This window comes from Epargyreus clarus, unplaced genomic scaffold (assembly GCF_041222505.1).
Source record: "Epargyreus clarus isolate Ecla_fem2 unplaced genomic scaffold, WU_Ecla_fem_2.2 ptg000024l, whole genome shotgun sequence".
Classification (NCBI taxonomy): Eukaryota; Metazoa; Arthropoda; class Insecta; order Lepidoptera; family Hesperiidae; genus Epargyreus; species Epargyreus clarus.
Genome location: NW_027332231.1, coordinates 4,904,987 through 4,931,855, shown reverse-complemented (window position 1 = coordinate 4,931,855; position 26,869 = coordinate 4,904,987). Strand labels below are relative to the sequence as shown.

The following is a 26,869-nucleotide window of genomic DNA, read 5'->3' as shown; positions in this document are numbered from 1 at the left end:
TTTCAAACTAAAACAGCAATAACAAAGTATGGTCTAAGTGGCAGACAGCAGTAAATTCGGCGAGGCATCGCGAATGTGCGACAACCACGCCCCTTCCGGCCGTCGCTACGAAACCACATGTACACATGTGTTTTAGTATTTCAAATACCCTTATAGATTGTTGCTTCGTAAGCAATGTGTATGTAATATAAAGTGTTGTTAAATTACTTTTAATATAGTATTGTTTATTATTTATAGGATTAAATGAGTTGCATTCATCTGGGGACTAAGTAATTGTTCCACTTTACCAGTTACCTACCATACTCGAACAAAAGCAGCTTAACACTATCATTATAATAAAACAGAACATGGCATGGAGGTGGAGTCTAAATACATAAACAAAAGATGACCATTCTACCTTTAAGATATAATAAGGTATATTTCATTTAATGACTTTTGCAGTCTCAACTCCATTCTGGATCATGTTTGCAATGCGCATTTGAGACATTGTTATAATTTAAATAAAATAAAATGTAAACTATTAAAAATACATTTCTAATCTCTACATACACCTTCTAACTCATCTTAACGTGAAGGTAACTCATTACTGCATGCTTATTAGAGGTGGATGCAATAAAAATGTAAATCGAAGTTACTTACGACGCCGGTAACGCTACTGGTTGACGCTCGCCCACGATGCCTGTCTACGATCCACGATCTGTCTGTCTGTTATCTATTTTATATACGACTTGTTTTGCATTCATTATCTATTGGTAGGTAGGTAGATTAATTGCTAATTTAATTTAAACCACTAATTAATATCCACTAGGTATACACAAAGTGTAGTTTGGAAAAGGCGTGTCGGATAGCAATAAACAGCTACCACAGAAATATCAAGTTCTATCTAAAACATGCTCTGGATCTTAATCAGGTGTACTTACTTATTTAGGGTCTTTTTTTGGTAGTTGTTTTCATGTTGTAAAAGCATTGTTCCACGAACGATGTTTCGATATACCTACTATACTTATCTATTTATGGGTATAATGTTACTTAAAACAATTTGCCAGTTAGGAATTAGAGTATACAAGACCGAAGACTTGTCGTGTAGCATTGATAACATACTACCTACAGACGTTTCTAGGATAATAAAGTATAATTATTTATCAATCGTCTTGACGTGAATCTTCAAAGCTACTAGTTTACCTGCGAAGTGTACTAAGTGATATAGTGTTGTTCTAGGGGCCGATGTTGACGGCCGCCCGTGTGTGGTCCATCGGCCCGATATAAATAAACAAAACGTCCAATACGAAACTCTTCAAAGGACGCTTTGTTTCGTCGAGACAAAGATCAAAATTCAGTGATCGATGAATGCACTTACGGTAGCCAACGCTAAACGAGATTGGTTTAAATAAGTCAGTGTTGCCTCAAAAAAAAAGGGATAACAGCGAAAGTGTTAAGACTAGTTTTAACTTTCGGCAAACACGTGGTAGTGTGTTTTGATTCAATTAGCTCTCGGTTTCGGCCCGTTTTATGTGTGTATGCAAATTAGACGAAATTGCAAGAGGATGTGCCTCGCCAGACGCTGCGTGGGTGACCCATGGCCATTGTGCCCTGAACTGGTGTCTGTGTCTTTTGAATGATATTATATCAAATTAGATTTAACGCACCGTCATTTATGTCATCATGCATTAATTTGGACACGTTCAAAACAGTAATTAATTAGTTGTTACAATTTAGATTTATAAATTATTAATGTGATATTTACGTTATATTAAAAGCAGGATGTTGTTGAAGTTAGCTTACCTTCTTAATAATATCATCAATTACTTTATAAATAATATATTACAAAGTACACACGGTGTATAGTTTCAAATCTATCAATGCACTGACCGACGGCCATTAATAAGTTAATGACAGTTGGGTTTGACAGGCCGTTATCGCGCCATCTATCGGAAACAGTTTAATATCGGGCGCGTTTCTCCACGTCAAAACTTTGTGATAGGCACGCTTACCGTTTTTGATTTAGTGCCCCTCGGGTCGAGAACTGCATTGATTTATCAATAATTCGAAGCATGCGAGCTTGGTATTTTTAAGCCACGATCTTACTTTCATGTCATACCATTTGAGATTAATCATTAATTATCGTGTTCGATGCGTATTGAGCATTATCTGATTTGGATGAGTAATTCTTTAATATCTCGCTGGGGAATGCGAAACAATAAAGCTGGAGGTACTGAGTTGGACTAACATTGATGCAGTGGGATTTAATAGGCACAGAGTAAGCTGTGAGCGTGTATTGTTTGTAAATATGACGTCCCGCGCTGCGGGGCGCTTCCATAATTGAAAATGACATTGAGTGTGACCATCGGCGCCCGATGCAGGGTCGATGTCGAAATCATTGGCAGTATCATTTCACAAAAATAATTTCAATATCTAACCCTTTTTTATGCATTATATTATCATAAATCGTGATATTAATTTATATCCTTGATCGAATTTGTATGATTTATTCATACGGTGGGTTGATGTGAATACCTATTCGATATTACAATACAATGATGGTTGACAGATCGGTCCGGTTCGATTAGTCGATAGTCGACTATTCGGGCGGTTTTTTGTCGATTTGTTTTATTTAAATCGACATGACTTATTTGAGCGATCGGGAAGGGTTCGTATTGATTTTTGATGTTTGTTTTGATGGTCAACTTTTAGGGAGATGACAAAAAATCATGTCAAGTGTGAATGATTTTAAATTTTCTTGGATTTTGTATGATAATGTTAATGGAAGTGCATCCGTTCTTATGCTTCTCTTATTTTTTTGCGTTATAAATCTAGGATGCTCTACAGCATCGGTATTTGATATACAAATGAGTATAGAACAACCAATATTATTTTCAATCCAAGAGATTATGATTAAATACATAGGCACACATTGTTAACTTTTAAATACAAAACCTTTTATCCCGCTTCACAGTGACTCCACATCGAATTAATTGACTTTTGATATAAACTTATTATAGTCCGCGTAAAATTGCTAGTCCGCTCTGAATACAGAAATGAATCGCGTCGCCATAGCAAATTGTATGACTACAGCCGCTCGGAACAACTTCAGAGCGGACTAGCAGTTTGGCGATAACTATACCTATTTGTAATTAGTCGATGGCACTTTTATTGCTTGTGTCTATAATTGTATATGTTTCCATTGGCATTTTGGTGTCAAAGCCTACTTTAATAATTGTTTATTTGGTACAAAGTAAGGCCTCAAGGTACAGTTACGCATTTGACCCATCTGCGGTTTGGGCTCAGTTTCCTGGTGCATCTTTACTGCACCACAAGCCGTGGTAATTAAACGTGGTTGCATTTAACGATACACGTCACGCGCCCATTGTCTATGCTTGTCACAGAGCAACAATGTACACAGATAATATACAAATTAATAACCAACGGTTTATGGTAGCAAGCTTTATTGCTAATTATCGTTGTGTGGTTTTTGATGCCTTCGTCCTTCATTTGAGAATTTTGCGTTGTTTTAGGATTTACTTGTTTTCTTGCGTTTATTATAGTGATTTATCATATTCTTATTTTTTATATACCTACATATCTTGACAAGGATTACTAATTACCTCAATAATTAATTAACAACATTAGAATTAATACTGCTGCTTCAATGCATATTTTATAATTATCCATCAAACCTTAGCAATATTCAGCTGTTCTACAATTTTACGTAGTTTTCTTAAGATTTAAGCTAAGTCAGTTTACCTTTAGTAACCTCATACCATCGATTCCACAGAACAAGCTTATTCATTGTTTAAAGTTACTTTATTATACATAGTCGTCATGCCGTGAGCTCGGATTTGTACGAGACGAGGTATAACTAACGCTTTCAAAAGGAAATGACATAAGTCGGCCATCTTTTATCTAGTACCTACATTCTACACACCACATCCGTCGCGAACCATTGATCCAATATTTAGCGCTTGAGATGTGTGCGGATACCTTTTTAGTTGCGAAAATATGTGTCGTATTGCTTGGCTGAGGATATGTCTTCTAGTTGTAGTATCCTTAAATATACCTATGAGTAATTTGTTTTAAGTTTTATCTATTTACCTCTCGCTTGCTCTCTATAGGTATATGAATGAAACAAGATTTACATAATTTAGGTACTCGTACGGTACACCAAGCCGTTTTTATTATGCCGTATCATATTTTAAAAACAGCAAAACTGCTATAATAGAGCCTTAGCGAACAAGGAGTTTCACCAACTTCTATTGTAATTTCATGTTGCATAGATTGTGACGCGATATAATTGAGGCGCCTACAAAGAGCTTTCGGCCGCCCGCCCTAAGTTGACGTCATATAAGCTAAACATACTCAACTAGACTGGTGTAATAGGTACATTGTTTTTTAAATAACTATGCGTTTATACAGTTATTTTGAATATTTTGAAATACGTAATAGATAGATCACAAAGCACGTCAAATAAAATTGTTTTTATTCTATACAGAGTCTCGTTTAAAGCAATCATTATTCATTTAAAATTTTAGGTTCATTTGCATCTGAATGCAAATTATTCGAGAATTCGAGAATTCCGTATTTTTATTTCGTAAGCACATAATGCATTCATGTTTATTTGATTTCCTCATTAATGTGCTTTCCTTTGAATAAACGTATCTGTTGTTTGTTTTCCTTAAAAGTGTGATGGTTGAGATGTCACGATCATATTTTGCGAATTCGCGACGTCTCCCTTCATCGTGACTCAACTCAAACACAAAATTACAAAGGCTTTTTATATACAATGATCGTTGTTTGCAGGTTTACGGAACATCCGAGCGATGTAAATAAAAGGAAACCTTGCCGTGTACACGACAAATTTTACTTTTTACACAATTTTTATGCAATGCGTCAGTGGATTGACCGCGGGATTATTGACGTTGGATTTCAATTTGAGTGTTCTTTTAACGATATATCGATATATATTTACGTTGGAGTTTGTCGTTCCACTTAGCTGTGGGACGCGCATCGCAGTCATATGCAAACGACATGTTACATTTTAAAAGATTCTACGAACTATCACCCCGATGTCGGCGCGGGCGCGCCTACACTGGGCACGCAATAAAAGCGATCGATTATTACCTATTTGTGTGAAAAGGAATAAGGCCAGAGCCATGTTACAGGCACGAGCCGCGTCCGCCGGCGTCGCTCGTGAGAAGTGTCAATATTTGACCACCTCGCATTGCTACGCTTAGAAATTGTCTCAACGATTTCGATATTTTCCAATGACAAATATTGTGTTAATAACTACGAGTCTATTCCCGCTCGGCTATTAATTGCTCGTCCGATATGTTCGTCTTGTCTTGCGTCACGTGACAGGCTCCGTAAACATCGATTCATTATCTCAATCGTAATTTTAAAAGAACTCGTTTTTATTTGCGCTTTCTACGCATAAATAAATATGTATAAAGGTAAAATTGACGCCGCGGAATCTGGCACGCGTCAATCAAACGGAACGTACACGAAACCCAGCGATTTGTCACTCCGCCATTTTGAGTCATTTACAATACTGGCCGCCATTTTGGTGACAATAATTAACAGATAGGCATCTTTGCCTGTCCGCTTTCTAGTTTTTGTTTTCTAAAATAATTATCATCACAATAAGCGACACGATCTCTTTTTACTTACCGCTGTTGCGGTATTTTGAATAAAATTAAGGAGTTGAATAATTTCAATTCAGTACGTTGATACGGTTCAGAAATAACTTATGTTATTAGGAAATTCCAAGCAGAAATATTAACATTTATTTTTCATACTGTTTGTTAGCTAACCTGATTTGACATTAAATCAATTAAGCCGGGTGTGAATATAATATGAATAGTGTAGTACACATGTCGGTTACGTGTGAAGAGCATTGATCTTTCGAAACGAACGTATAATATGTGTGCGAAAAGTTGGCGTTTGAAATATTTTAGTAAAACATTGAGAGCGTTAAACAGCTGTTGAGTTGAGCATGAGTTTAGCGCCGCGTCGCATCTACTGCCTTAAGTTAGGGCTGCCTACTATCTTTAAATTAGTATGCATATACTATTACGTACTTTTGATTAGTCATTTACATCTACAACTACAATCTAGAATGATAAGATTAATAGATTTCTTTATCAACATAACTCCATTAAACTAATGCTTTAAATGCGCTTCTTAAAAAATGCTTTTGGACTTTTACTTTGATGAAATTTATTAGGATATGATTGAATTTAAAAGGAAACAATAATAAGTCATTGCTTAGTCCGACGTCAGGGTATGGAGAATTTTCTTAATAGAAAATCTGGCGGCCCTACGTCATATGTGCGCGCGCGTCACACCGTCAATGGGTCAGGTTATTTACCTCTTCTTATCACCTTTTGTTTTGCTCAAATACTTTACTCATTCTGAAAACTTGTAGCTTCCTGACATAAACTTTTTAGCCAGCCATCAATACGCGGTCTTACCATCGCTAAGTGTGTTTACTCTGTTATACGCCCTATTGTCGAGAGGCACAAATTAAAAAAGGCTCGTTCCTAAAGAAACAAAAAGCGATTGAACAAAAAAGGAAAAACATCTATGAAATGTTTAAATAAGATATCACTGAAGATCGAACAGCGAAGGACAACAGTGAAATAGAAGAAGCCAAAGCTATTGGAAGGGATGGCTAACAATAAAAGCATCGGAGGCCGATCGGCGATACAGGTCCTTGTGTCCACATTAGCATCTCGAGGCAGGAGTGTGTGCAAACAGCGAGGGTCATCTGATGAAATGTTCGAAGGCTTTTAGTTCCCGAGAATTATTAAATGAAGCCCCAGGATCGTAATGTAAACACGGTGTGTTTGTCGAGCCAAGAACCTGTTGCTTTTGTCGACATTTTGATGCGTGCTTCGGCTTATTGGCGGTTATTTTATGTCTGCTAATGTTAATGTTACTGCAGCAGTTAATTCTGCAACATTGTGACACGCTCGAGAGCTATCCGTTTCGAACATATTGCTTTCCATACTGCTTTGTTCTGTTTATATCGATTCTCAATAGCACCTTTGTGTTGCACCAGTAAAACTGCATCGCGAGGCATAATCGTTTATAGATCTGATATAAATCACACGATCGATCCTTAGTTTTACATTGTAAATTTATGGAACGTCGAGTTAATAAATGCCGCGCATTACAATAAGGGTTAAGCACCTAACATATAATACAATTCCCTCGCACATTGCGCAAATAGCAGATTTCCCTTCGTCAACAATAAGTTGCACAAAGAGTGTCGCAATCTCGTGAAACAGCAGATATGTTGTGTGGATATCTAGGCAAATACATAGGCCGGTCTAGGTAAACAAGCAGGTAGCATCCCGGGTGCTAACTCCGCTAATGTGTGGACAAAGCTCGTCGTGACGGATCCCGCTAATAAATGTTCCAGGGAGTGCGGATGCGCGAACGTATACATCACGTTGCCTGCGGGAACCTACATGAAATAGCCATTGTCCTTTTTCTATTTGCCACATACATATTTATTTGTTGATGATGCTATGCTTTTATGCATATTTATACATACCTTACACTCATCAATATCATGTATGGTATTATTATTTGTGAATACCTTATGTATGCGTTTTAATGTAATGTTAAATATTATAAAAGTTTCGTCTCGTTTATTTTAACATTCGAAATATCTGTGTATCGTATTAAATACTAAAGATATCACTATAGAAAGTGCATTGACAATAAGAATAGTGTAGTTTATATGTATTATAATTTGCCAAAATAACGGTTGACCGACTGTACTATATTAACTGTAAGTTGTTACTACAGTCTTAGAAGGCGAAACACATACGTACACCAAATGAGTAGTTCTAATAGAATAACATTATTTAAAAGTAACGTATACATTTTATCAATATCTATTATAAAAAATGATGTGTTGATTACATATTCAACAAATCCTTCAACATTCTCGTATCACTTAATACCGATAGAATCTCCATTGGCATTAGCAGTGTAGTGTTCAATATTTTATTACCGCGTTATTTGCTTTGCATACAAAACATGTTGGACGCACACGACATCTTTCATTACAAGTTTCTATTTGATTTCGCCTCATAAAAGATGCTCGCGTAGACACGATTATGATTTCTATCACAAATATAACATTGTATAAAGGCGCGGCGTTTTCACATTGCCAAACGTTACGACTGTCACCAATATGACAATGATGGTAGAATTCAATATCCAACGTCGTAAAAATCAATTCCAATTCCGATAGTCGAAGGTGTGCCGGTAATCTCCACATAAAGCGATGCGTACTTTGCGTCAGTAACGGTAGTACCTTTCATTCACGAGGTATAAATTGTTGATGCTACTCCAAAATAGATTTTATTTCTTCTCACTTAAGTTTAGTGTCTACGGTCGAGGGGTTATCTAAAAAAGCGTTAATCAGTGGTGTGTCCTCCTCGTTAAATCGAGGTGAATATTGGTTCGGGAATCTTCTGAGAATATCTTCGAGTTCGCTTCTTGTTTATCCAAAACATAAGCGAGTTCGTTCTTTAATGGTTCCGATGGATAAAATTTCACTTTTGCTTTCAGTGGGGACGTCTCGGAATATTAAATGTTTTGACGTTCTTTAGTTGCTTCACAAATTGTCACTTGCCTGTAATTATCTTAACGTTCTGCATGTTTCTTATTTTTTAATATTTTGGTTTAGAGTTAACTCATACACAATTGTGCATTTACATTATACTCGTGAAAACAATACTCAATTTTTAAATCCTAAATCCTAAATCCTAAATCCAAATCCTAAATCCTAAATCTTAAATCCTAAATCCTAAATCCAAATTACTGCAAAAATTGTGATTTTCACTCTTAAATTCTGAGAATTAAAAAAATAGTCATAAATTACTGAAAATTACATTAGATAATGAATAATTAATGTTATAGGTACAAAACTTAGTTCATCACAAGAGTTTGGTATGCAAGTACCTTAAAGGCATGCGCTTGCATTGTAGATAAATATTACATAGACCGATGTGTTAAGTTGTAGTGAAATTCCGGTCACTTTTATTGACTCATTCAATATCGTGCGGAACCTTTTCATCGGTCCACTAAATAACTTACAGTTAATATTTTATTATAAAATCACGCGAGAGATTTCAACAAAGTCGAAGTCTCTTCGATTTTGTTTGTCCTCACATTAACATATGCTGTGCTAACGCTATCCTACTTATCGGTGTGTGCAACTGTTGGTTTTTACAGTTCACTTGATTATATGATAATATGTTAGTGGTGTGCTTAGTCACAAAATTTGGTACTTAATTTACCGTTTTTGAAAGATTAAAATAGGTTTTAGTAATGGTAAGTGTTTCGTTAGTCATTGTCGCCTATAGACATCTGATACCAACTTCATAGGGGTTCTATTTGAAGTCAATTATAAATGTGTTTCCATTCCTTAGGACTAAGATAATTGTCTGATAGGTATCTAAGTCAATCGGTATCGACTACCTTCCACTGAAACGCTAGAACTGCTTCAATTTCCATATTAGCGTCGCTGTGAATGCGTTACCGCCTCAAATCTGAATCAAGTGTCGAACGTTTTTGGGCTTCTACGGAGTTTTCGCGGTTTGCTTAGATGAGGTTAGCTTATTTTAGATTAGGTTAGCTTAGCTTTATTTGATTATTAGCTTTTTTGATTAGCTTATTTTGACGACCATTAGCGTCGCTGTGAGGTACCCCCGGTCGAACCATACTCTTTCTGCCACCTTTTCTGAGGTTTAAGGTTAACTCGAATATTTGAGTAAGTTTTTATTGATAGAGCGTTTAATAAAATTACGGTCACCACAAAAAGTAAAAAACGAAACGGAATTCAGTAGCAGTTTGAAACCATGAGAAAGTCGAATAATATTAAAAGGTTTGGTTAAGTTAGATTGTGATAGCAGTTAGGGGTTCTGTAGATTTGTAGATCTAATATTAATTTTCTTCACAAAATACATTAATACAACGAATTTATATAAACTGTTTCTTCCACTTTTAAAAACGTGTATGTTTTGGTCATGTAGAAAAATTCAGCTGATGCAGCTACATAATAAATTAATTTATGTAAGTAATAAAAATTTACATAACATTGCTAATAATAATCGCAATAAATTGATATTGACTCAGTTGTTAGCATATTGTTCTCAAAATGTCATGCATTTTTTTCATAAAAGTTTTAATATCGTACTATCTACCTACCTGATTCCAATCTATAAAATATAACCTCTATTATCAACGTCACGTCTAAAATCATATCTATAGCTTTCTGTTATGGGCAATACGGTTTTGGGCAATAATTTGTAGTTAAATTAGTATGTACAAAAGAAGCCCGGTATGCTTTACAAAATAATATAATTACAATTATATTGACATTCCACGGATTGGATGCGTGTCTCCTTTTATCGAAAGTGACGCTATACCTTTCTTAGTTTTTGTAATAAAAATAAGAAGTTCAAAAGTTACCATCGATACGGGTCCCTAAAAAAGGGCATGGCGGGAGCTTGCGTGTCGTTTCGAGGCGAGCGTTTATCCGAACGAAACATTTCACCGATAATAACTCCACACAATATAATAATGCGAATAATAAATAAAAATGGAAATAAAATAATAATTTTAATGTCGTAATTGGGAGCCGCGGGCCGGCGAGCTCATTTTGACGAGCGATCTGATTGCTGTGTTCGCCACAGTTATGTTATTGATTCCAATGGTACCGAGACTCGTATCGGGACTGGTTTGCGAACGTCATTACCGCTGCTGGCGGTAATGACGATGAAAATGCGTTACCGCCTCAAATCGGAATCAAGTGTCGAACGTTTTTGGGCCTCTACGGATTTTTCCCGGTTTGGTTAGATTAGGTTAGCTCATTTTGACCAGCGATCTGGTTGCTGTGTTCGCCACAGTTTTGTTATTGATTCCAATGGTACCGGGAATCGTATCGGGACTGGTTTGCGAACGTCATTACCGCTGCTGGCGATAATGACGATGAAAATGCGTTACCGCCTCAAATCTGAATCAAGTGTCGACCGTTTTTGGGTTTGTACGGAATTTTCGCGGTAAGGTTAGTTTAGGTTAGTTCATTTTGACGAGCGATCTGATTGCTATGTTCGCCACAGGTATGTCATTGGTTCCAATTCGCGGTAAATTCGCGTTACCGCCTTAAATCGAAATCAAATGTAGAAATTTTTTGGGGTCTCTAAGTTTTCGCGGTTATTTGACAATTTACTAGAGTAGCTACAGTTTACAAGTAGTATTTGAATCAAACATGCTGTTTAGTAATATCTAGTAATCTATGCCCTTTGCCACTCATCACAAATTCTCATAAAACCTTGTGCCACCACGTAACTATGCTAAAATACATTAGGTTGAATTTTCCAGGACTAATCGGTTTATGAGACGTAGAAACTTGTTTTTACAGTGAAGTGTAAACTATATAAAATACAAAATAAGTACATGATAAACAGAAAAACAAACAAACATATTAACAAGTCTTGATAAATGTAAATCGTAATTTTCAACAGTCAGTCTTATTTGAAATACCTTACTGGTTTCATAGATAAACATAGCTTTGATTGCATTGATCCATTCTGTTGATGAGCTGGGACTCATGGGCTCTAAATTGAGCTCATAAACCGCCTCTAGTTACCTAGATGTGATGTGAACTGTGGATCCTATATTATAACTTAACGTAGAGTCCACGGAGTGATAATGAGCATAGAGTCCATGGCGCCAACACCTTGGCACAAATTATACCAATCATAGCAATTTGACATTTTACTAGTAGTATTTATAATAAATTTCACTAGAAATACAATTTTAACCATTAAGACAACGAATAACTTATTTCACAAATTTGAACTATGACGTATATCGTGTATATTGGGCTTATTGTTCGTACCCAAGTAGTCTCGCTCTATATTTTTTACTTCTTCTGGGGTACCGTCTTACTTGTAATCAGACCCTGGGGGTAAGTTTGCGTACCCCGACATCTGTTAGCAACGTCGTTATCATGTGCAAGTACTGCATCAAGTACTGGTAAAAGTAATAAAAGCAACAGATACATTTGTTTACTTATTGAAAGTTTTAGTTTGTCTATGCTTGTGTATGATATTTAACACATTAACATTGTAGAAAGTTATTGTGTATGAGATTTGAGAGTATGAGAATGTTAGTAAACGAATAAGAACGAATTTAGTCATTTTCTTTCATTTACTTCAGTGTTCCCTAATATTGTAGTTTCAGTTTTAATATGAAGTGTCTACTCTTAGTACTGCAATTTTTTGTTTTATTCATAATTTTCTTTCTTTCTTATATTCCTTCTTCATGACTTCTCAACATATATTCGGTACCTCCAGAGTCCAGACATTTTATTTCCTTCTCTATAAATGTGATCTTTATGTTTGTTTTTAATTTAGTGATATTTATTTGATTCCATAAATGTTTCCAGTTTCTAAGAATTTACACGTTCTAGATTAATTCCCAATTATGTTGAACAAACTAGATCTAAAACTAATCCGAGCAAGTATTTAGCCGGAACTAATCAGGCAATTACAATGTATGTTATTGAGCTATTAATCAATACTTTGTATGTAAGAGCTCGGTCGTGATTGTTTGGGTAATTAATGGTAATCGCCCCTAAATCCAGATATCCGATCGTGATTAACGTAACTGTAATCATATGTTGGTTTTGTGCAACAATTTAAGGATAACCTGTTTGAAGACTGTGTGTCTCGCTCACACATTATAGAGAGCGAGCGAGAGGTGAAAAATACGGGCTTTTGGATTTGAAATAAGTTGTATTTAAAAGTATCAAGAATGTTATGAATTGCGTGTGGCCGCGCGCACTAGAAATCGCGAGACGGGTCGAGTAGAAGAACGGAACGAGAATATACCGATAAATCCTAAAAACAATGTTTCTTGTATTCACTATTTAGGGCCTTTGTCGGTATTTATCATTTATTTTAAAGTTCGCTCTGTAAGCCTTAAGTTTGACGCTTATGCCCTTGTTTCTCTGTTCCATGCTTATGCCATATGCCTATATACCGTTTTTACGTTATAGTAAAAAACTGGTTTCTTGAATGGAAAAAATGCCTTTAAGAATGAAAATTCCTTTAATTTTCTATTTTTTTTTACCGTAAGACATGTTCTGCAATAAAAATCAATCAGATACAAGAGATATGTCGCATAGGACAAAACAAAAATACGGTCCCAAAATGTGAACTTATGGGAACTGAAAAATATGGTCCGAATAGTAAACCTAATAAATAGCATACGGTTACAATTAAAATCATTAAAAAGGGGCGTACTAAGAACATTTTGAGCTCTGTTAAAAACGAAGAACATTTTAATGATGCAAGCATTACTTAGTTTTTATGGAATCGCCTGACGCCTCGCGACATTTATGACTAATTGCTGTGCTGGCCACCGCACGAACACCTGCTACTACTGTTGAAAACTTTAATACTTTACAAAGGAATACCTTTAAGATTTAAGCTTTTATTTTGTTTGATTTCTCTTGATTAACTTTTTTCAACGTGGAGACTTATTACCTCTATAATTTATTCTTCTTACACTTCCTCTTAGTCTTCACGGGTCATTTGGTGATGTAGATCGCAAATTTAGTATCTAAGTTATAAGGTTATAACTTACTCTATAGAAAATTATTAGCAAAGCATACGCTTGCTACCGACTTCAAGAAGTACCTGCACACTATATAGAGTCTGGGCAAAAAAATCATTGAAATAATTAAAGAGTTAGGAACTTTTTCAGTAGTTTAGAACTGTCTACCTGACTGCGAAAGATATATTTTTTGGACCATATGTATATTTTTATGTCTCATTCTTTGGCACGCTTTACAACCTAAACGGCTTGATGGATTTTAACATTAGTATGAGGTTCTTCTTAATTGTGGGTGTAGCATAGTTACAAGTAGTCGGTTTTTGTTTTTTATTTTTACTTTCTGTAATTTGTACCTGCACGTGTGTGTGTATTCTTCAGTACCTTCCTGTAAACGTCTATACATCTATTGTCATGTCTAACCATGACCTATCTCAACGGTTCCCCGCTATCTCGGATCTTGATGTACAAATTGGACATGAACTAGAACAGAATATTTTTAGCGCGTAATATAATATACGTATATTCGTGCCAAGATAATGAAAACGAAAACACTGTTTGACATAACTGCAAGTAACCAACAGTAGGATTATGTTACTGAAATTTACTTTTACTTGATACAGTGTCAAAATGTTTTTGACCCTTAGTAAATAGTCGATAAAATTATGGAATTCATAATTAACAGTATAAATACTGATGGTGATATCTTAAATAAAAAAAAACGATAGATTCTTTCTTTGCGAAGTGACGAAATAAGGTAATTTCGTTACCTTTATGGTTCACGAGCGTAATTCGACTACGATTCTCTGTTCCTTGAAACAAAAATATTCTAATGAAGAAAAAGATCAAAATCCACCTTTCAGTAAATATTTTAGGACGTCCATCCATCGATTACTTTCCGAGTTTTGCTTACATGCGGATAAATCATTTTATATACCTTACTTTCTTGTATTTTAAGTTTTACCAGGAAAACATTCTTCAGTATCTAATTATCTACTTCTTTCCAGTCCGCACGGTCAGAAGGCGAGTCGTCAGGCGAGCAGTCTTGTGAGAGCTCAGACGAGGGCGTCGGCCGCGACGCCCCCGCGCCCCATCAGCAGCTGCACCAGCTGCCCCACCAGCCACATCTCCAGCACAACATGAGCCATCACCCCGTTATCAATCAGCCGATCAACAACCACCAGATCAACCATCAGCATCAGAGGAACTCGCCTCGTCCGCTTGAAAGGGAGCTGAAAGTAAGTTTCATTTTGTCTAGACAAAATATTTTACTAGCAAAAATAAATGACGACCTCCGTGGCGGAGCGGTCACCATATCGGTCTGACGCGCAGAGGGTCCCAGGTTCGATCCCCGGCCAGAGAGATATCTAAATGGGTGTTTGTGTATTTGTTTAAGTGTGTGTCCATGGCACCCACGAAATAGGGAATCCTAATGTAGGGCCATGAGTGAAACTACACCTCGAAGACACCAATCAAATGTAAGTTAGAGAAAGCAAGTCTAAAGTCTTTCGTCATGTTTATATTAGTGGAGCAGCAAAGTTTTCAGATACCAACAAAAAACATTTGATTATGACAAAATTACTTCAATCTTATCTAGACTTCTATCTTCTAAAATAAAATTCGAAAGTTAAAAATAATTAACATTATAATCGATGATGCATTACTGTCTTAGACGCCGTCTAATCTCAAAGTAACAGTTCATACAGGAATAATTAATTGTATTACTTATCCTACACAATTATCGGCCACTCCTTAAATTTACTAGATGTTTTATTGACTAATCGTGCGTAAAATCGAATGTGTTGTGCGTAAATCTGTTATTGAAAAAGTTAGGCGTTATCGATCTGATTAATCTGATATCAAGTAATGTTTTAATTAGTAAACACGAATAATACATAAGGATATCGTAGCGGTATCAGTATCGCGACACATTAAAGATATTAGATTGTTAATGTCCTACACTAAGTCTGTAGCACTGGTAGCCGTAGCACGTTGATTTTGGCCAATTTGCTATATTTTGTCATCCATTCCAATATACTATGGGCTCACGAGGTTGTCTAACTTAACCTCATGACATATAACAGATCAAGGAAAATCCTTCTAAAAGACATGGATTTTCCTCCGAAGGTCAGTCTTTCGAACACTTTAACTCTGTGTCATTCTGTCAGATTTAAAGTAGTAGGTTTGTCTGAATGAAATTTAAATTTGGCTTCCATTTCAGGTCCGTGATGACTTCGAATCACTCAAGACTTCGCTCCATCCTCACTTATCGTCGCTAGCGTCACTGGCGCAGGGGGCTCCGATGACGACCCCCGGCAGTGTCTTCGCGCTGGCAGGGGGAGGTGCTACGGGGGGCTTTCCGTACGCACCCCCAGCGTTCTTAGCACCAGCACCTCCTCCTCCAGCACAGCCAGCTGGTTCTGCCTCATCATCCTCGTCGGAAGGCAGCGCAGCAGGATGGAGCTTCGAAGAACAGTACAAGCAAGTCCGCCAGGTGAGTCTTCATTTTTGCTCTGTATGAGATTTTGAGTTTTTCAGGAGAATAGAAAATAGGGAAGCAACTGATTTGTGATTACTGAAATCCTATAAACAAGATACGCTATAATAGTTACTTCAATAAACATGATTTTTTAATTCTTCGGTTTATTTACATACATGATTCTTTTTTTAAAACTATGCTAGACTCATAGATTAGTAAAGATACTTCGCCGCCTTGAAATTGAATGAAGCCACAAACGGCTTATTAGTAAGTTCATTTTTTGAATTCTTGACAAATAAAAACATTTTTAGAGAAAAATTACGAATAAATAAGTAATACTGCGTAATTAACATAATAAATAAATAATTATTTCAAATATTTTAGGGATATTTTAGCACGGAGACATGGTAAAACTTTTTTACGTAACTATTTCAATTCTCAAAACTGGGAACATTTTCTTATTAGGAGTGAGTAATCTTTACTAATTTATGGCTAGACTATAAAGCTGATACCCAAGCACTATTACTTCACGACAATCAATATTGATAAAGTTCTTCTAAGGCATTGAATTAGTTCTTGGTATAGGATCATTAATGTCATCGTGTTCTTTGTAACTTACGTCTCTAGACTTACAGAATTCTTAAATATCTATATACCCTTTAACAACATAATGGCTGCAAATCGCACTGTTAACCCTGTTTCAACCCCTCTCATAATTTATTCACATCTGCTTTGCATTACCGCTTTACCCAATAAAAAGCTGTCTTATTCGCTCTTTATTGGCAGACATAACCCGTTTCCTTTGTTACATATTTCATTGGTTTGGGGCGATTGCGAAACTAGTGAGGGTCATTTCGACCCGCTTATAGAAAATAATAATCCATCATGTTACCCCTCGTTACTGAGATTGTCATTGAATTCAAAGCTGTTTGGACATGTTTTTGGTCGTGATTAATATTGTTGCTACGTTGTTCAATAGTATGTAGACGAGTTAGATTGTATTCTCTTGACATCTATATATTTTTACATTGACTATGCCGATAAGCTATTTAGAAGTTTTCGGGTTCGATCCTCGGTTAGGCAAATAATAATTTAATATACTTGTTACTGTTCATAGCGCCTATGATACTTACCTCTATACGTAGTTTAATGGTTATGAATGTAGAATTTTTTACCTTAAAATTATACAAAGGTGTATAATTGTATAATTTAACATTGAACAACCAATTTCGTACTGTTTTCTTTGTTATGTGAACCAAGAATGGGAATGCGGTTCTTTCATTCACCCTGTCCTCACGTTCAACGTTAACAAGCTGTTTAGTTTTGTATGAAAATTAAAAAAAAATATCGGCCTTCAGTGATCATGCGCTTCACCTTGTTACCCGATGATTAAGTGAATGTGATGCTTTATGCTGGATAAAGGTTTCTGTTCACGGAACGACTTTCACCGATTTTCGTAAGGATAATGAGGTGGACTGTATCAGGGATATTTAAACCTCTCTCAGAACGGTGTGGTTTGACGATGATACCGCTACCTACTGTTTCTATTTTGTCGAAATGTTTGCGCTGCTATGTTTTGGCAAATATTTTGCAAGTCTGTGAATGTTTCATTTTATTAGATGTCATATCATGCTTTAACAATTTGGATCATATAGTACAGTCTTAAGGTTTAACTCGTACAAAAAAACCTCAAGTGCGATACGAACTTATATAGAGAGGGTTCCGTAACGATTACTATTTCCTTAGAAATGAAAACATTTACAATTCGTTAGAGTTGTCTAAATTTATTCGGTAACTGTTGCCCATCAACACTCGCTTCATACTAGACATTGAAAATAGACTCCAGCATTTGACCCTCAAGTATACCTTTACCACACCGATTACCTTCAAAATTTTAGCCTCATCTATACTAATATTATAAAGAGGAAAACTTTGTTTGTTTGTTTGGTTGTAATGAATAGGCTCAAAAGCTACTGGACCGATTTTAAAAATTCTTTCACCATTCGAAAGCTACATTATCCACGAGGAACATAGGCTATATTTTATATGAAATATATTTGATAAATAGATCTTGAGGCGGTACAAAGTTTGCCGGGTCAGCTAGTGTATAATACTTTTACCTTATCGATTACCGCGGCGCGTGTTTATATAATTTCGCAACTATCGTTAATTGGGGAAACAATGCTATTGTTTGCGTTTTAATAATATATTTATTAGGTCTTTCATGCGTTCATCTGTTGCCATAAGGCGTAGGTCACGCGCTCTTTGTGGCTTATAAAGCATACGTCAATGCCATTATGATCTTACAATTCTTTGATAATAATATGTGTGTTCTTTTCTGTTGTTATTGTTTTAATTCAGTTTTTGTTTTTTGTAAAAAAAGTCTTTATTGTGCAATGGGTAGAGCTAGGCTTCTATGATAAAAAAGAAGGGGCTCTTAGCTCTACTTCAGTTTTATAAAAACGTAAAATAACCTAAAAATAATTATAATTAGTTTAATTTTTTTATTCTTTCAATACAGCGCTGATATTTTGTATATAATTCATTACTTTTCTGCTATTCTAACGTAATTATTTTTTATTATTAAAGTTATGGACAATAAATAGGTATCTACCTCAAATTTACACTTTTACATACCACACACACATAAATAAATAAATACCTACAAACAGTTGATTAGTACTTTAAAGTATACTATAAAATATGTTATAAATATCATAAAGCATCTAGTCTAATAAACAGTAGCTAGTACTATGAATAGTGTAATATCGCTAAGCGTGACAAGTGGTTACAATCGCGCGATTATCACGGTAGCCCGGCGCGTTTGATCGGCATCACTGTTGCCGTAAACCCCTGAGCATTGTTCTATTTTGATATGATTGTTGTTGCTACGGTTTTTGCTTGTGCAAACATTTATGCTATTACAATATTGGTCAGAGCAACATTGCCGCGTTAAGGGGCCGCGCTATATTGCTGTGTTGTTTTTATGACATTGTAATTTTAGATTATCTATTGTTTCAATATATTGAAAATATTGCCGGTAATTAATTCGTTATCGTTGTATTCCTATAGCATAATTATTTGACAATATTAAACCAATAAAAAAATAAATATTTCAATTTACACATTTTATAGACGATTACACATACACATACAAAAAGTTGACACACATATATATTTAATATAAATAAAAAACCTATACTAAATGAACCAACTAATTGCATCTTATACTAGTGTAATAAACAGTCGCTAGTACTATGAATAAAGTAATATCGCTAAGCGTGACAAGTGGTTACAATCGCGCGATTATCACGGTAGCCCGGCGCGTTTGATCGGCATCACTGTTGCTGTAGACCCCTGAGCATTGTTCTATTTTGATATGATTGTTGTTGCTACGGTTTTTGCTTGTGCAAACATTTATGCTATTACAATATTGGTCACAGCCGCGTTAAGGGGCCGCGCTATATTGCTGTGTTGTTTTTATAACATTTTTACTTTGAATTATCATTTTTTTCAATATATTGGAAATATTTCCGATAATTAATTCGTTATCGTTGTATTTCTATAGCATAATTATTTGACAATATTAAACCTTTAAAAATAAATATTTCAATTTACACATTTTATAGACAACTCCACATACATATACTAACAGTTGATGTATACTTTCATATAAATCAAACACTTATAAGAAATAAACCATCTAATTGCATCGAATAGTAGTGTAATAAATAGTCACTAGTAAGTACTATGAATAAAGTAATATCGCTAAGCGTGACAAGTGGTTACAATCGCGCGATTATCACGGTAGCCCGGCGCGTTTGATCGGCATCACTGTTGCCGTAGACCCCTGAGCATTGTTCTATTTTGATATGATTGTTGTTGCTACGGTTTTTGCATGTGCAAACATTTATGCTATTACAATATTTGTCACAGCAATATCGCCGTGTTTACGGGCTGCGCTATATCGCCGCATTGTTTATTTTTTAAGACGAAACAAACTTGCATGCAGTGCACCTGATAGTAAGAGACATTTATACTGGCGTAATACAAAAAAGGAGTGCTATCCGAAGTTGATCACAGATACGTTACTACTTCTGAAGACCGAAATGGTCGCCTCACATTTATGTCAGCCGGCATTCGCCTAATATTAAGCATAAAATGTGAGAAGGCTTAAGTTTTCAATACATAGGTACACGAATATCTGCAACAGTTCTAAATTAATACTGTAGTTAGTTAGTTCTAAATTAATCTTAGACACACACATAAGACACAAATATAAGCAACATATATACAGTTTATTAATCAATTAATCAACATATTAAGGTATTGATTGAAAATCAAACAGACGGGTTTGCTTAGACGTCGCAAGTATTTCCTCTCCGACAGTATTAAAGGAACGTTCAACGATTCACCAATAGTCCATAATTTGCAGTAACAAGACAATTTTCAGTGTATAAAGCAGTAATGGATTATTGTTGCGATTTAATGCCGTCACGTCGCGAGCGGGTCGCACGCCGATCGCCCATTTATTTGTCGCATCGCGCCACACTAGGGGGCGCACTTGTTTATTGCTTACACGTTTGATTTATTTAATTTATCACTTCTCTATTAATTTAACGCACCTTACATTTTGTATGTCGTAAACATTCGCAATTCCATAGTTACGAGCGTTTATCTTCGAAAAGGGAAACCATTACCGCGCCTTCGTAATCTTGTGTTTAAATGTTTTAAATGCACGTGCCCTATTAGATTCGCCTTCAACCTTTTAAAGTGGCAGTAGGTTATGGGTGTGTTCGGAAAAAACAAATGTTTTTTAACTGGCAACCCACGATTAGCCAAGTGAGCCATCGAGCTGGCATTCGAGTGTTTCGGATATTTATTTCGTCTAGACACGTTATCGGTTGGATGCTTTCGATATCGGGGTGGAATGTTTTATACACTTGAAATGGGTACTTACTGCTGTTTAGAAGTATCTGCTCAGAACGGAGGTATACCTATGGGTATTAAAAAGGAATGACATTAAATACTATAAATGTAAACATTTTGGTGGCTTAAAGCCTTAAACTTTATTAAAAGTTTTGGAAAAGTTTTAGAAATGTTTTCTCTAGGTTTTTTGAGAAACTGTAGAACATTACTGCTAGTAGTATGTACACCTAGTTGTATCATGCAGGCTGAAGTAAGTACAAATATTCTATTTGACATGGAGTTGTACATTCGAAATGGGTAGTTACTGTTCCTCCTACTGGTCTTTACAACTTTACCAAGTTTATTAGCTAGTCTGGATAGACTTCAGTCAGGACTGACTATGATATGGAACAGGATGTAGAATTAGCTTTAGGCGCCCTGCATTTAAAAAGTTCAACCACCTCTACCTTAAGTATTTAAGCAAAGCAAATTACTTACATTTATGTACCAATTAGGCTCGTTTGTAACCGAAACGAATTTTTAAATGTAAGCCAATACACAGTGGCAAGTGCTGATATCGCCTGTAAACTAGTGTGCACTGTGTAGGTACAATCACACACACAAGCAATAACCGGCAGTATTGGTACAATATAAGGCCGAGAATGGTACGAACAAGCGAGATGTTGTAATCCAAAATATTGCCTATTCGTCCAAACAATAGGCCAAACAAACAAATTAGTTAAACATTAAAAAGCGTTTGAGACTTCCGATGCTAATTAAGGTGTGTTCGAGTCATTATATGTATATTTTTTTGGATTTCGATGCGGCCATTATCGTTAAATAGCCGATTTGTCGTCGCAATTAGCCTTAAATGGCTCGTTCATAAATCGCTACGATTATTTCTATCGGCGTAAAACGTTTACGTAAATAAATGTCTTTTAAAACAAGTTTTGTAAGCTATTTACACAATTGTCATAGTACTTAGGTATAGGTAAAATGTTTCAAGTAAAATGATGGCAGTTGGATTGGCAATAAATACCTAATTTATTTGTAAATAATTTATGTGGCTATAGTAAAACGTTTAGATAATTAACCACATTTAATATTCTATGCCAGTTTTTAATCTCTTTATGAAGAATTTAAGGGTTTGTGATTCAGAAATCGATTTATAGAGTTCTATTTTGTTTCATATACATCTCGGTTAAGGTTGTATTCCGATCTATAGGTCTACACAAAAATAGACATGTCAAGTCAATATATCTTTAAATTTCGTGTCGGAGTAATACAAAAGGTCGATTATTTTGAAACAGGCAGTTCGCCCAAAGACTGAAATTCGACCATAATCATAACTTTTTTATTGACAACTACTGTACAGTTCGTCAACAAAAAATATCTACAGACAAACATATGTCGAAAGAGTAGCGAACTGTTTTGTCTTAACATAGGTAAGACAGACAATTAAATTTCATTATATGTACTTTCAGCTGAATTAATCTCTACGTACCACCGATTGCAATTCCTCTAATATTCGATATTCGATTACAATCCGGTGCATACATTATAAATAGAGTTGCATAGTGACGAGCGGCGTGACGGTCACCCGAGACGCTAATGTGCGTTGAGTCGATACACATGGCGCGATCGAATTAGAGTGGCCATTTTCAAAATCATATACAGTTGTAATCGTAAAATTAATTGCATGTGCCAGAACAGTTCGCTCGCACGGTTCTGTCTGCTTGCATTTTTGTATTTGGTTTTGCAATTACAAAGGAACTTTGGGTATTAGCTCATGTCCTCGTCGTTCTTCTCCTTAGGATGTCCTTAGGATGATCAACACTTTTTCGTTATAAAATGACTAAACTTTCGCATTGATACAAATACTACAATTTTATTTTTATGTCAGGAGTCTTGTTACATCCTATGGTGAAATTTAAAACAAAAATTAATAATTGTTGTATTAAAAAAATATTAAATATTAATCACATCGCAAGTTGCACTGCGTCGGACCCCGCGCGCGACACAAATAGCTGGGGTGCGTCGCAACGCGTTACACTGACGCATCTCGATTCATAAAACTGACAGATGCTTGAGGAATAGTCAAAACAATGTTAAATTATCCATTAATAGATATTACGCGTGTCTTTTTGTGTTTAACATATACAACGGAACGATGTGTAAAATTTTGTATCTATTCAAATAATTTATTTTATTTTTACCGTTTTGTTTTTTATTTATTTTATTAATTGGTAACATTATTACATGTAGACACATCGCAAGTTGCATAGCGTCGGACCCCGCGCGCGACACAAATAGCCAGTCAGCTGGGGTGCGTCGCGACGCGTTACACTGACGCATCTCGATTCATAAAACTGACAGATGCTTGAGGAATTGTCAAAACAACGTTAAACTATGCATTACTAGACGTTATGCGTGGTTTTTTCTCTTTAACATACGCAGAACGATCTATGAACAATTGGAACTATTGAAATAGTTTTTTTTACCGTATTCTTTTAAATGTACGAGTATATCTGTTAAGTTTTTAATATTACACGAAGATTTTAAGAAAACCGACAAATTTTAAGTATTTTCGCGGTAAAAATTATGCTCTGTAGATTAAGAAAATCATGAGTTCGGTTTATTTGATGGCTTAAACCGTTGTTACATTTTATTAATTCGTTTTTGCATATTTACTCGTACGATGATCGCACAAACTTATTATATTCGAATTGTTATGCACATCATTGTATAATCATTACTATAATGAATGTTTTTCGTTAAAATATGTCTGTAGAAAATCACTATTTTAGCGACAAGACTACCCTTAGTATATATTGTTTCGATGTATTCTTTTGACTATTTTCTTTCTTGATGTTCCACTTGCATAAAATAACTTGAACGCATTAAAAATAATTGAATCACGAGTCTTCATAAAAACATAGTTCCAGTCTCGTATTACTGCGCGCAAGATTATCAGGGTGGTTCAGAGGGTGGAGGGAGGGCGCCCGAAATAGCCGGCACGGACCGGGGAGCATCTGCCCGGTATAAATAGCACCCTCAATGTAGTATCAAGGACGTGAATGTTTATGTCATGTAATTGCTCTTTGCTGATCGCCGGCCGCTTGAGAGGATCACGGAATTTGGTTGTGGATAAGGATGTCAGGGTTAGAAAACCCGCGTAGATACGCGGTTGATTGAAATGGTGAATTGTTGACTGAATGGTGGTTTGTTGTAGAGTAAAATATTAAAAATCGTAATCGTTTGGGTTTAGATAAAAAGCAAATAGATGCTTAGTAAAGTCATTTCCCAATGGGTATTAGCTTTTCCTGAGTATGCCCGGCACCCTTTTTATGACAAGAGTGGTATGACACCTATAATCAATATGCCACAAAGGTTGTTTGTTCCTTTTGTTTTCATAGTTATTTTACTAGGTACGTACAATACGTACATTGGTACATTGCTAGCAAAGTATATATCGCTTTTAGGTTCATTCTTTCACTAATTTTAGGATGTTCGTAATCAAATTTCCTACTAGTTAAATCAAAACTAGAGCAATAATTGTGAAAAGTAAATAGAAAACTTAAGCTTTAGAGGATTTACAGAATATTATAATACATATTTACATATTTAGTAACAGATTATTTAAGAAAAATGGTGTATGAAACAAGTATTTCATAAAATCAATTAAGGAAGTTTCATAGGATTATGAAAGGGAAATGATGGTCGATATATTTAAATTACAACTTCCTCTGTATGAAACCCTAAATCGAAAACCACATTTGGTTGGCAGTTTTTGCTCCGAACATTCCTATAAAATGTTTATCACCGTCGCCCGGTGCGTGCACATGTGGCAAGCCTCTTCAAAGATTATTCTAAAATTTCCAGATTGCCACCCCGGGCAAAAAATAAATAAATCCAGGACCTCGCACAAAAAATGACCCGAATACTCGAGCAGATTACATTCCCCTTGAAATCCAGATTTACGGGATTTACAGTTAGTTGCGATTGGTGATTGAAAATTAACGTCTATGGTCTATGTACTCTATCTCTATGGTTGACAGCTCTATATAGAAAATAAATAGATAGATATTTTTATCTATATGGTAGACAGGTTTTTTTAAAAGGAGGATTATAAGTTTGTCACTAGTTTTAATGTATCAATCTTAATTAATCTAATTTTAGTGACGAATTTGCTTTGTAAAATGTCATTTAAAAGCTCATGCCCACTAGATCTTCATAACATACTACATGAAGAAATGTGTACGTAATTTTGTAACATATTCTGAGCGAATATGTTTATGTTAGGCTTGCATGTGTGGGGGTGGCGGCGAACCGCGAGTTATCATTTCCTGTTCTTCCTCATTTTAATTTTTTTTTAATTTCTATGTATAATTAAATAATAAAATAATAATGAAATTACCGTCTTATTCAACATACTAAATTCAGAATATAAAGAGATGTGTATGTAAAATTGTAACATTGTTTTGTAGAGCGAATATGTTTATGTTAGGCTTGCATGTGTGGGGGTGGCGGCGACCCGCGGGTTATCATTTCCTGTTCTCATTTTAAATTTACGTTTTTTGCTGAGCGGCGGGAAGCTGAACTTTTATTATTATGGTATCTACTGAATATTATTTTATGTAAGGGGTTTGTGTAAACAAACTAGCTTTGAAGTGAGGTAGGGGTTAGTTCTGTTACCTTACACTCCAAATACCTACCAGACTATTGTATGTTCTGGGAGGGAACCACTTCGAAAGATAGGTTGAATTTTTTTTTGCATATGCCTATTTACATAATTTTATTAAAAATCAAAATCCTTTTCTTTTTAACTGTACCTAAACTTTGAAGTCGAAAGCATATTATAAACATTATTTATATAAAAATATTAATTTATGTTCTGAAAATCTAAAACGTTAATTTACTTACATATATTTCTACTCTATTATAAAATGTTAAAGGCGCCTTACTAGCAAAGTCAATACAATAACAAAACAAACAATACCTACCTGAAGAAAAAGTGATTTTTTTGTGTCGCGCGCACAATATGGGCCGATCCGGTCGATAAAATGTCGAACAACAATTTCACTGTTTATATGCGTAATTGTTTATTAGGTCGAAATAGGGGTGGCAGCTTCCCCGGGATAAAGGGAGAAAAAGTAGGTACATACACTTTATTTTGTTCGTTGAATTAAATATTTCTCACGTCCAGTAGTTATCTATTTACATTGGATGAACTAAGATTTATAGTAAAACTCAAAATTATGTTTTTGATGTGTTGCATTACATGTACCTAAAGGTAATAGAAGCACGCAGTTTTTTTGTATAAAATATTATAAAAAGTCGCTAGGAAATTATAAAGCTGGTTGAAAATAGGTACCTAAATATAACGTTTATTTGAAAATATACATTCAGGTATTTTTTACTTTATTGTTTTGATTTTTCCTCCAGTATTTTACGTTAATATAAAAATACCTACGACGCTTACTAGTCACAAATAAACCAGTAATAACCAATTTATGTAAATTTGACTTCCTGAGTAACTTAATAATTAGATTAATGTAATTTTTCTATTGCGTCGCCAACCCTAGGTAGTCGGCAGTGGCTTTGTCGGCTGCGCCAACACGTCTTTACTGCCGCGATTCGCTCCACCTATGTGCACACGCCTTTAACTCGGAACACTTGACCTAGCTGCTCGATAACGTTTTTTGCTTATTCTACAACTTTATTGCGATAGAGACGTTTATGGGAAAGTATCAGTTTCAAACATTGTGAGCTAAATTGCTGTAAATTAGTATTGAAAAATATGCATTTTTTGTTTATATGTTTAAGAGTAATGCCGGAATTTGGTAA

The 26,869-nt window shown here is 35.3% G+C and overlaps 1 protein-coding gene across 2 annotated transcripts in view; it reads left to right on the top strand.

Moving 5' to 3' along the window:
- retn (retained) overlaps positions 1-26,869 on the top strand; it is a 138,979-nt gene that overhangs the window by 31,884 nt on the left and 80,226 nt on the right. For both annotated transcript variants that reach the window (XM_073086449.1, XM_073086448.1), the window contains exons 2-3: positions 14,643-14,873; positions 15,857-16,129. In XM_073086449.1, coding sequence (XP_072942550.1) covers positions 14,643-14,873; positions 15,857-16,129 — 504 coding nt within the window. The remainder of the gene's footprint in view (positions 1-14,642; positions 14,874-15,856; positions 16,130-26,869) is intronic.